Consider the following 12,425-nt stretch of genomic DNA (forward strand, 5'->3'; position numbering starts at 1 on the left):
TCATCGAAGGAGACATGATCACATCTATACCGGCGCCAAAGATCAAATCCAGCGTGTGGCCTGCTTGATGTGTGGGGCCCGAAACAAACTGGGAGAGCCCTAGTGTCGCCATGGAAGACACCAGGTCCAGAGCCTGTGAGGAGGGAGTGGCATCAGCGTGGAAGTTGAAGTCTCCCAATACCAATAGGTTAGGGAACTCCAAGGCCCAGCCGGCCACCGCCTCCAGCAGGCCTGACAGGGTGGCTGCTGGTGCGCTAGGTGGCCGGTACACCAGCCAGACAGCCAAGCTCTCCTCGGAGCCCCACACTAGGCCAACACATTCAATGCCGGGGATCGATGGCGATGGTAGAGCCCTGAAAGAACAATCTTCCCGGATTAATACTGCCACCCCTCCCCCCCGGCCCACAGTCCGTGACTGGTGGAGGACGGAGAAACCCGGGGGCGCCATCTCTCGTAAGGTAACAGTTACCCCTTCGCGCACCCAGGTCTCCGTCACACAAGCCAGGTCAACTCCCTGCGAGATAAAGAAATCTCGCAGGGTAGCAGTTTTGTTGCCTATAGACCTGGCATTGCACAACACCAGTGAAGGAGGTGAGTAATCCTTGCTCACCCTACCCTCGTCTCTCGGGATGGGGCGCAGATTGGAAGGGGTACGAGCATATCCATATGCTCTTGATTACTATAGAAACATAAAAGCCAAATTGTAAGAAAGGAGAATTAAAATGTGATGCTCATTCAAGAAAAGTTTCTCATGAACAAGTATTTCAGAAGTATATTAGGGGATTGCCTTGCTTCCAAAAGTGTAGAGAAAACTGTTCTAAAAATTATGTATGTCTAGCAAATTCCAAGCCAGAATAGCTTTCATAAATGCTATGAGACTGACCTGGTACTCAGCTTACTAGGGTTAAACAGAGATTCATTGACCACATTTTAGAGGGGTCTCACATTTTAGCCCCAACAACTGTATAGTGGATGTAGGTAAGGCAAAAAGAGAGCAAACCTCATGGCCAAGTGGAATTTGATGTTCTATCCCCTACTCACATAAGAAGAGAAGAAGAAGAGTTTGGATTTGATATCACGCTTTATCACTACCCGAAGGAGTCTCAAAGCGGCTAACAACCTCCTTTCCCTTCCTCCCCACAACAAACACTCTGTGAGGTGAGTAGGGCTGAGAGACTTCAGAGAAGTGTGACTGGCCCAAGGTCACCCAGCAGCTGCGTGTGGAGGAGCGGGGAAGCGAACCCGGTTCACCAGATTACGAGTCCACCGCTCTTAACCACTACACCACACTGGCTCTCATAGGAAGCTGCCTACTAAGTCAGAGCATTTGGTCCATCTAGCTCAGCACATTGATTGACAGTGGCTCTCTGGAGTGGTAATGGTAAAACAGGATCTACTGGTAGATCTCTGGGTAATTTGTAGTAGATCACAAAGGATTTCTGGCTCCCCATTGGTTAACAAAAGCAACTCCATCACCAAATTAGGCTACTGAAAAGGAGAAAGCTGGGGGGATGGGACTGAGCATGGATATTTGAGTAAAGGCCTGTGAGCTCAGTTCTGGTACTGAAAAGAAAATCCTGGGCTGAAATGACCCCAAGGTGCCTTGCTCCTTAATTCAAAGTACATGCTGGCTGTTTCTTTAAGTCAGTGTTTGGCTCTAGTGGGTGGACTTCATGGTTTGAAGTAAAAGCAACGTAGACCTTGCAAGCTTAAAGTCTGTCCAGCCTGACACTGCCTCTCTCATTTCTAGGTACAGTGGTGCCCCGCAAGACGAATGCCTCGCAAGACGGAAAACTCGCTAGACGAAAGAGTTTTCCGTTTTGGAGGTGCTTTGCAAAACGAATTTCCTATGGGCTTGCTTCGCAAGATGACAATGTCTTGCGAGTTCCTGCTGGTTTTTTCCCCCTCCCCCTTTTTCTAAGCCGCTTATCAGCTGATCCGATCAGCAGATAAGCCGCTAAAAGCCGCTAATAGTGCTAATCCGCTAATCCTTCAATGGGCTTGCTTCGCAAGACGAAAAAACCGCTAGACGAAGAGAATCACAGAACGGATTCTTTTCGTCTTGCAAGGCACCACTGTAACTGCTAAATTAATTTAATATTCTATATTATAGTTTCCCCTGTGAAATTGTTACTTCTCAAGTCTTCAAAAAGGAGACGGGCAGGAGATGAATTTAACAAAACAATGTGTTACCAGCAAGTTTGCACTTGTTCACCTTAGTGGCGTAATCTCACAACCCGTTTGCTATCGGCATGGCTCAAGTCCAGACTCATGAAAGCAACAATCCCAGTTGGGTTATGAGAAATGGCACTGAACTTGTATGGACAGAAAAGCTTTGTAATAATGACCCCTCAAACATAGCCCTATTCACCCATCCAAGATCCTAATAGCAGGACAAATGTAGCACCACAGCTTCCATGACTTCTCACAGCTTCCAAATAAACACCTTCTGGGTGTGTGTGTGTGCCCAGGTAATAATTATGTTTACCTCATATCAAGCAAACAGGCGTTCCATGCAAAAAACCACTGATAACAATGCAGATAACACTGAAAGCACAATTCATGCCAGCATTCATGGTTAGCATTGGAAAAGGCTGCAGGATAGGAGAAGCCTTACTGAAGAGACGACAGCGGCTTTTTCTCCTTTAAGGCTTATCGTGACAATCTTGCAACTCTCTCTTTCGTGAAAGTACAGTTGTATTGCTAGGTCTTCACCCTCTTTAAAGCCTATTTAAATGTATACTCTCCAGAACAGGATTTTTAATAGTAGCAGCAGAGTAACATTCAGTTCAGAAATAATTAGGCATTTTGAGAGGACATGTGCATGATTTTGAGGGGGTGCGAGCCAGGCTCCCTCACACATGGATTCCTGCTCTGTCTGCTGCTGGGGGTCTCCGTGTCCCCAGCCCCCTTTGCTGAATGGCCACAAAAATAAAAAGGGTTAACAAAATGATGTAGATTGTGGAAGAACTAAACACAAAGATGACTTGGTTGCTGCCCAAAGTAGTATCCCTGTATGGCTCTCTCCTCTTTCTCCACTAAGGTGGGCAGCTAAGAGGGGGAGTTGAGAAGACCTCAGGTAAAATCTCATCTCATCCATGAATTCCAGAGTGCAGCACAGGAAGGAGTTAGACAACCTGTCTATACAACCTTGGCATAAGAACATTTGGTCTGTTGTAATCTCAGAGAAGATAATGTCCAATCTATGATTTATACGGGGTAAAGCAAAACCACAATACGTATTTTAGTGCAGTATGGTGGGACTTTATTCAATTTACCATGGATCAAAATATGTACATATCTTTGCCAGAAATAGCCAAATCTATATGGATGTCATAGATCATGCACACAGACAATTTAGCAGTTGTCTCACATCCCTTTAGTTATATAATACATAACGATACTGTATGAGGTGCTCACCTACACCAATGTAACAGCAGATAGGTTTGGTTTTGTATAATTATCTTGAAAATCAACAAAAAATAACTAACAAACCGTGAACTCATTAGGTGGATTTAATGAAGCCCCCTACCTGCCTCACTGTATATGAAGCTCTCTGTATATTGGAAATGCACTATTAAAAAACGTTTCTTAATGCTGACTGCGCTTCCTTTTAGGGAAATTTAAACATAACAAACCAAGATTGTCTAGAAGATTCCCTGGCATTGTTTTCTAGTGGTTAATCCTCTCTTTGAATGAACTGTGTTAGTTCCAACTCCCCCCACCTCTTTCCCCAGTGCAATAAATAACCACAGGGGAAAAATTGCAGGAAGGAAATCACAAGCCAAGTGACTTAAGCAAAGGATTCGGATATAAAAGCCTTTCATGTACATCCTCCTCCTTTTCACATGCACTTAAGAAGCCGCCATCTCACCAGAGACAACCAACTTTCACTTCTGTACACTTCCATATCTTGATTATGCTTTAATGAACTGACACCTTTATGATTTATTTAAATGCAACAAGGTTATAATGCAACAAGGTTAAATTCTTGCCAAAGGCAGGTTTGGGTGGGTTCAAGGTCTCAAAGATACCGGTATTTAGAGAACCATTAAGCTCCTGTAGAATGTCAACTAAATGGCTGGATGAAAAGCTACCAAAATTCTAGGCTGCTGCCCTAAACACAATTTTTTGAGAAAGTAAGCTCAACGGAACTCATACTGAGGATTTTACTGTAAAAAACCAAAAGCTATTCTGAACCACAAATACATTCACTAAAATGTAAGGTGAAATACTCTTCAATGTATTGTTTTTTACCATGTTGTAATTTTGTTTGTGTAATGACATACATGTGTATGTAAACGTATGTTTGCACTTCCAATTTTCCTTTTTTCCTAAATAAGCATTATACAGATAATCAGGGCAGGGGAGTTGGTCATGGCACTCACCAATAGAGAGTTCACCTCTTTTTTGCTGCCATTTTTTGCTGGCCCCCACAGCACTTTCACAAAGTACAGGGTGTTTTTTTAAAACCAAAGGCTCTGAGGTTGGGGGATAAGGTGGGGGGAAACCTGAAAGTATGGAAATCTACTAAATCTGCATAACGTATACAGGTTGCTGGGTTCAGTTTCTTGGGTCAGAATTTGAACTATTTCCTTTTTTAAAAAGGGCAGAATACTTGGCTTAAAATGTTCTGGGGTAACTTGCTTGCTGATTGGTGGACAGGCTCTTTCCTGAAGCAAAATCAACACAGAAAACAAAGTAGGAAACAGAATATCTGCTAGTTCATGTGTAACAAGAAATGGAGAAGTGGGGTTGGACACAGCGCTGAAACCTGACGAAGTGAAACAGAACATAAGGAGAGAGATTTGAACCAAGAAAATAAAACTCTATCTTAAAACTATTTTCAAGACAAGACAGCAGTAAGGTTCCTCCTGGGTCTTGCACTGACCTCCTCCTTTTTTTGGGGGGGGGGGAGGAACAGTCCTAAATTGTGTTGCCCAAATTTAGCTGTGTATTAATTTCATCTACTCCATACAGAAGCAACAGAGCCATTGTCTGTTTGCACAACACACACAACTTCTGCTGCAGGCTGCAGAATCAAAATACATTTGCAGTCCATCCAAGTTTGGTCAGGTGGTTTTGGATCAGCTGATCCACCTAGACAAACTGAACACTTGGAAACAGTTCAAGAAGATGTAAATATTAAAAGCAGGTCAAAGCTGGCATTCAGCTGGGCAAGAGAACATTTACATAGGAAAGATTTATTTATTTTTCCAGTTTCATCATCTGCTACCCTTTGACAACATATCTGGGACAGTTGCAGCTGTGCCAGCCACTTAACTCTCCTCCATATATTTGGTAAAATATATGATTATTATTTTTTTGTTAACAGATATAGTTTTGTTAAAGAACTGAGACGGTTTGTAAATGTCAGCAATAATTAATAGTAATAATTTATTTGTACCCCACTGGTTGCCCCAGCCACTCTGGGCAGCTTCCACCATATATAAAAACATAATAAAGCATTAAACACTTAAAAGCTCCCTTACGTAGGGAAATAAATAGAAACAGATCAGTTCTGATGGCACAAACGTAGACCATGCTGAATGTGTCCAAACCTCCCACTCTTTTTTTTGGTGCCTTATTTTGTTTCTGCTTGTTTCTCAAAAGCTTGAAGTGGCCTAGGTCTCTCTGGACCTCCGAGAGAGACTGGGCGGATCCTGCCCCCACCTATTTTCTTCCCTCCAAAATTGCACTCCCCGCTGCTTTTTAGAGGTTTGGCAGAGATCCAGCTTCCCAAACCCACAGAATATCTAGTTTGGCCAGCAGCAGAGTATGGTGAAACATGCCTCCTTAGGGGGAAAAAACAGTTCATCTGGAACCAATGTACAAGCTTGCAGAGGCTCTATCCATTCTTATTCTTCTTATTTTGCAAGTTTAACAGGGCAAGGAAAAGGCAGAGGGAGAAAAAGATTAAAGTCCTGGTTGAAGAAAGACTGGTAGACCTGGGGAGGTGGGGTTGGGAAATAGGGGTAACAACAAAGAAATCACATTTCTGTCTTCCATCTGCGGGGACACAAGGGAAGAACTTGTTCCAGAGTTTTGGGAAACTGTCTAGCCCAGTGGGATGTGCAAGGCAACCAGCCCTTTCAAACAGCCCCTTAACCCCTAGAGAGATGGAAGGACCAACCCCACAGGGGGAAGGGAAAGTCAGAAAAAATGTGGGTGTTTTCTCTCTCTTCCTTTTTCCTGAGTCTTAATAACAAAATATGCACACAGAGATTGAGAGGGGACTCTTAACTTTTCCATTAATAACAAATGCCACACTTAATTACACCATTTAGTTTTACTGAAACCCACAGCTTCCTTCCAGTATTGGGCTATCATTAATTTAGCTACCCCCAACATGAACACAACTAAACATTTTGACATCACCTCCGAGTTCTCTCCCGAGAAGACAGAAAGCAGACCTAATTTGAGCTCCTTAATGAACTAGGATGACATTTATTTCTGTTATTACATCTTCCCAGCGCATTTTCTATTTATATATTACAATACTGAAGTCAACACACAAATTCCAGCCCCAAATAAACATCTCTATTTTTTTTTATTTTTTTTTGCTCGGCGCAAGTTAAGAGAATTTGTATTATCAGCACTCCCTCTTTGTTTGCTAACTAGGAAGACACTTTTCAGGGCTAAAAAGCAGGGTATAAATAATAATTTGAATGATTAAAATAATCAACTAGCAAAAAGAAGATTTCGCTAAGCATCCATTAAAGTCTCATCCACAACTTTGCTGGCCCCGCTGCTTTCACACAGGAAAACTTGTATGGGGTTTTAGGGGAAGGGTGGTACCTCTGGTGGGGGACACATTGTGCTCCTTCAGGGGTAGTTAGCCCACCTTTGGCCCCCAACCTGCACTCAGCTCTTACCTGTGGCTCCTAAAAACTGTCAGCATGTCAGATTGGAAAAAAATTAAAGACTATTTGCAGAAATACTGTAAAATTAATGAATGCTAAAGAGATGTTGGATTGAAAACAAGCGGTATAGATTAACAAGAGTATGTAAATATGGATTGACAATGGTGGAAAATATATATTTATAATTGGTTAAGATGTTGAGCAAGGATAAATGATAGAGGGTAAGGACTTGCTGAACTAAATATCTGAACTGGAATACAAAAAGGGAGGTGTGAGGAGGTCAGGAAACTAGTAAATGAAGTATAAGATATGAAAATATTGATTTCTTTCTTTCTTTTTCTTCTTTTTAAACTGTTTTCTATTTTGCATTTTTCACGTGTTTTGTTTTTGTATACTTGTAGCTCTTTTTTCTTTTATTAGGGTTATTCTTTGTTCTTATTTTTTATGTTTAAACTTTGAAACTCTTTATTGTTTGTAAAATTGTAATAAATATTACTTAAAAAAATAAAATAAAAACTGTCAGCATGTGACAGCAGACACACCCTGGGAAATGGATTCGACTGGCCGGTTAAACCAGGTGAGGGAGTCCCTAAGATGGTTGGATGGCGTCTTGTACGCCTCCTTCCAGCAACTCCTGCAGACAAGCTGGTGCCAAACATATTGCCCTGCTTTCCTTTGGACCATGTCAGTGGGTCCGAGAACAGGGTCTTGTCATCTGGGCAGCCCAGGAACTCCATACACGCTGCCCAGGCTTGTGCCCCAGAGAGAGCGCTTCGGTGCTGCTAAACCAGCAAAAGCAACGTGGGAGGTAGCAGCTACACGTTGCCAGCCTCAGCCGGCGCTGTTATTCTCTTTGCCCCAAAGGCCACACTCCTCTGTCACTTGAAACAAAAGGATGCCAACAACAGCTGAAAGAGAACAAACGTCAATCAGGTTTTTTCCGGATTGACGCTTGCTCCAATTTCACGCTAAATAGTGGGTTTTTCCAGTGGGGGTGGTGTGGTTAGCAAGGGTCAAATGGAAAACCGCTTGGACCTTTCTAAAGCACAGGACAAGTGAGAGTGTGGACAAGCCCTCAGCGTCTTATGTCACTATATATTATAAATCACTAGAAATCAGCAAAGCTGACTGCAAGAGTTACTGTACAGACACCATTTTGAGGATACCCAACACACCTCCACTGCGCTCCTCAAATAAGAAGCCTCAAACTAATTACCAGTTGGTTCAGAGAGCCAGCTGGACTTCTGCCTAGAGCAGCAGCTGTAGGTTTCTGTCAAGTCTGGGCAGACAAAAATCCCGTTGGCTCTCCTAAGTCAGCCAATCCCACACAGAGCTCTTTGCTCCAAAATTGCAACATGTGCAACAGCTGGCGCGCATTAATTATCCTGCACAAATATTATCTAAGAAAGAATGAAGAGCGTAAGATTGGCGTTGCAAGCTTGGCGAGTTCAGTTCAGACTTGGACGTTGCTACTTCCTTGAGGCTGGCAGAGCTCAAAAGTTAGAGGCTTCCCATCCTGCCTCTGTTTTGCAGGAGAGAGTTCATGTCCTTGCTAATTAAATCTCTCATTGATTATCGCATTAGGAAGTTGCAACAGCAGACGCAGATTTCTTAACAAGTAAATAGCTGCTCTGTTCTTTCTATAAATGTAGCTTAATGCTTTTCACTCTATGTTCCAGGGCTCTCCGATGTTAGCAGAAGTTCACCAAGGCTTGTCCAGTGAGAAGACTATCTATTATGGGGGAGCGTCTCTGAAAAACAGGTTGCTGTTTGCAACTATTTGCCTCAGGAGGTTGTTAAGTCTGCTCGACAACACACTCAAATGCATGCAGAGGTCTTGGCCGGTGGTGTAAGTGCTATGTAAACCCTATAATGCTGCCTTGAATTTTTTGAAGAGGAGTTTCCTGGCAGGCCCACAAGAGTTCCTTGTCAGACAAGTCAATGCAATTTCAAAGCTAGATGGAGCCCAAAAGCAAATCTCTGTGCTGTAGAACAGGCTTGTTTTATAGCTTAATTATAAGCTAAAGTTAATGTAAACCAACTTTTATCAACTGACTGCAAATCTTGGTTAACAAGCGCCTGCTAACCATAATTTGTAACCTACGGTTAAGTTGCAAGGCCCCGTTTGGACCATTTTGAACTATGGTTAACTAAACCATGGTTTATAAACCATAGCTTAGTATGTTTTGCAAACCAGGCTGTTGAGTGTCCACTGAGCAATCATCTCAGCCAGAATACTGTGCAACAAACAGAGAGCAGGTGCACCATTGAGATGTGACTGCATAGCAAGTAACTTAAAGGTAAAGAACCCCTGACAGTTAAGTCCAGTCGAGAACGATTCTGGGGTTGCGGCGCTCATCTCGCTTTACTAGCCGAGGGAGCTGACATTTGTCCGCAGACAGTTTTTCTGGGTCATGTGGCCAGCATGACCATGGTTTAAAAAGAGTGACCCAAGTTGCGTACTAGAGAGGGGTCAATTAGCATCCAGTTTTTTCCACTGGCTCCAGCAGCCCAACTTCCATTTTACATATTCTCACATCACATCCCCCTCCCCGCACCTCCACCCATCTCCATTTCAGTATTCAGCCCAATTTAATGCATTTCAGAGGTTCCAAAAGTCAATGGTAAACCTGCAGTAGATTCAAGTTTGAATTTGCATTGCACCGAAAGTTAAGAGGTGGGACGTTACCATTGAAGCAGTAGGGTGGTCAGCATTCCTTGCTTCCTTCCTTTTTCCTACCAGATGCAGAGTACAGAAGGACGCAGACGGAGTAAGAATCAATCGCTCACATACAAACTCTCCTTGCTTCAGCGATTGCTTTGCTATAGGACAGGTTTAACAAGAGAAAGGTAAGATTATCCCCCCTAGAAGGAAGGGAGAAGAGAAGGAAGAATGGATGCAAAGGAAGGACAGACAAGGGAGGGGAAAAAAGAAAGAGAGAGAAAGCAATTGTCAAGAGAGCAAAGAAATAAGAACGTTTTCTTAGCAGGTTTTAAAAGCTCCTCATAACCCAAGAAAAATACCATCTGGATAATTTAGGCTCATTGCCAATGTTGCTTGATGCACACAAAACTAACACTGCTTTAAGGAAGTTAACTAAACTGAATGCTTCATTGACAAATTAGGTCATGATGCTCGGTAACTTTTGTATGATTTCTGCAGCATAATGGGGAAAAGCAGCAACACAATTATACTCTGTACACACCTAGCCTGTGTATGCTTACGGTTATCCACCATCGCCTGTTTTTCTTTCCAAACTATATAGCCCCTTTTTTGCAGAATTTCATCAGAGCCCTGAAAGCTAATAACCTTTGTAAGTAAGCTCTGTGAAAGTCAACAGAATTTCTTACCAACTCAAGCATATTTTGGATCAGGGTGCCATCAACTTACCACATAGAAACTTATTTCTATGTCTGCACAAATTACTCTTTAGCAAAAGAACTAGAAACCTTCATTCAGCCACAAGGAAACACAATTAAATAGCCTCACATCCCATCCTATGCTGATTGAAGCAAAGAAAAAATTTCAAAGGACAAGACAGAAGTTTAACTGAACAAATCGTGATAAGCATTTTCCTTCTTAAGACATTTGTAGTAGGTATCAGATGGCAAAGAGTAAGACCGCATCAGATGTATATCCCAGCGATACTCAAACCGCATGACCTCCAGAAGCATGTCTTGAAAAATTAAGGCACCATTTTGGACCCCTCCACTAGTCAATGATCCTGAGCAGAGAAGTGCCATGTACCACTGACCAACATCTGTCCTGCCAACATCCCAAGAAAAGAACCATGGGTGTCCTGGATTTCCCCAACACAGCCAGCGCTGAAACTGAGAGGCAATCCCAGAACATAACCATTGCTGAGAAATCGGGTCCCATCCCTGAGCAATAAAGCAAGAGGGAAGATGAGATGCCATAAACCAATATTAAAAACAGGCTATTCTGCTTTGCAAAGGAACATTCCTGCTTGTTGTTTTGGGAGCCAAATGGGGAAACACACGTTATATGTTTGATGGCAACAATGAAGTTTGTCTCTTAAGCTAACAAACAACCTGCCCCCAAGTCATCAGTGTAATTTCATAACTGCTTTATTGAAATCTCATTCAAACGAAACCTGCCTAAACTGCTAAAAAAAGGTGCCCCGAATCTGGAACTATTTGTTATTCTGTGGAAAAAGTATGAGACGGTTGTGTTATGCAGATGTACATACCCTATGAAACTGGCACATGAAGAAAGCATCAATTTGGCTCATGAAGATTAAGAAAGCTAAAACACACACACACACCAAAAAAACCAGGTGTATTCTGCTTCCGCAAAGCTCAGCACAAAGACAAAGAAGACATTAAGAGATAACTTTGAGCAGGCAAGCAAAAACCCTGTGTGATAACAACTAGAGGAGGCAACTAAAATTTTCAATATAATGTGTAAACTCATTCCAAGTACAACAAAATGCAACTAAATGTCATAGATATCCAGTCAATGCAACAGAACTAAGTATAGTCCATTATAATACAAGCCTATCAGTTAAAAATTCTGCAGTACCTCACAGATCAACCAAGACTGCAGGCTAGAGAAGGGAACTGCAGGCAGTCCCAACTGCAATCGTTATACAACTCCCAAATCCCTTGGCTTGGGACCTCAGGTGACACAAAAATGACCAATCCAGTGCTACAAGTCCTATAAATAATGATGTTGATGATAATAATAATAATAATTTATACACCACCCATCTGGCTGGGTTTCCCCAGCTACTCTGGGTGGCTTACAGCATATATAAAAACATAGCAAAACATCAAGCATTAAAAACTTCTCAATAGAGGGCTGCCTTCAGATGTCTTCTAAAAGTAATGTAGTTCTTCATCTCCTTGACATCTGATGGGACGGTATTCCACAGGACGGGCGCCACTACTGAGAAGGCCTTCTGGCTGGTTCCCTATAACCTCACTTCTCGCAGTGAGGGAACCAGCAGAAGACCCTTGGAGAAGGACCTCAGTGTCCAGGCTGAGTGATGGGAGTGGAGATGCCCTAAAGCCATTTAGGGCTTTAAAGGTCAGCACCAACCAACCATGCAGAGTTAAACCAACCATGAGGCATTACACACCGCAATACCGTTTTTAACAATTCACTCAGCAAAAAGTCCACGACATGTCTGAAAGAAAGTGACAACATGCACATGCAAACTCAATAGGCTATTTGGAATCTGGAAATCTCTTACCTGGTTAATTACATATATACCATAATCAAGCTGCTGCCTTTGAAGGATTGGATGAAGATAATACAGCCAGTATTTCAAGTGTTCATCTCGATTTCTGAACGGGATGATAAGCGCCACTTTCTGAAGCGCTCTGCATTCCTTTGGGGTGTAGCGTCCTCCTTCCCTGACTTCTGGGTTGTCGTCTGCCACTTTCTTCAAATCCACAGTCAGCGAAAACTCCACACGCAAAGGGCCAACTGGGAGGGAGGGAAAAACCACAAGACAAGTCAGACAAGACAATGGTGTGAGATCGTTGGCGCCTTGTTAAAGAAGTGTGATAGGTTTGCAAGAAGTCTCCTAAAGAACA

At 42.7% G+C, this 12,425-nt stretch overlaps 1 protein-coding gene across 1 annotated transcript in view; it reads right to left on the reverse strand.

Moving 5' to 3' along the window:
* The window catches only part of B4GALT1 (beta-1,4-galactosyltransferase 1), a 55,151-nt gene that overhangs the window by 17,119 nt on the left and 25,607 nt on the right, over nucleotides 1-12,425 (reverse strand). Inside the window, exon 2 of the mRNA XM_081176849.1 lies at nucleotides 12,080-12,315. Coding sequence (XP_081032975.1) covers nucleotides 12,080-12,315 — 236 coding nt within the window. The remainder of the gene's footprint in view (nucleotides 1-12,079; nucleotides 12,316-12,425) is intronic.

This window comes from Podarcis bocagei (genome assembly GCF_964188305.1).
Source record: "Podarcis bocagei genome assembly, chromosome: 17".
Taxonomy (NCBI): Eukaryota; Metazoa; Chordata; class Lepidosauria; order Squamata; family Lacertidae; genus Podarcis; species Podarcis bocagei.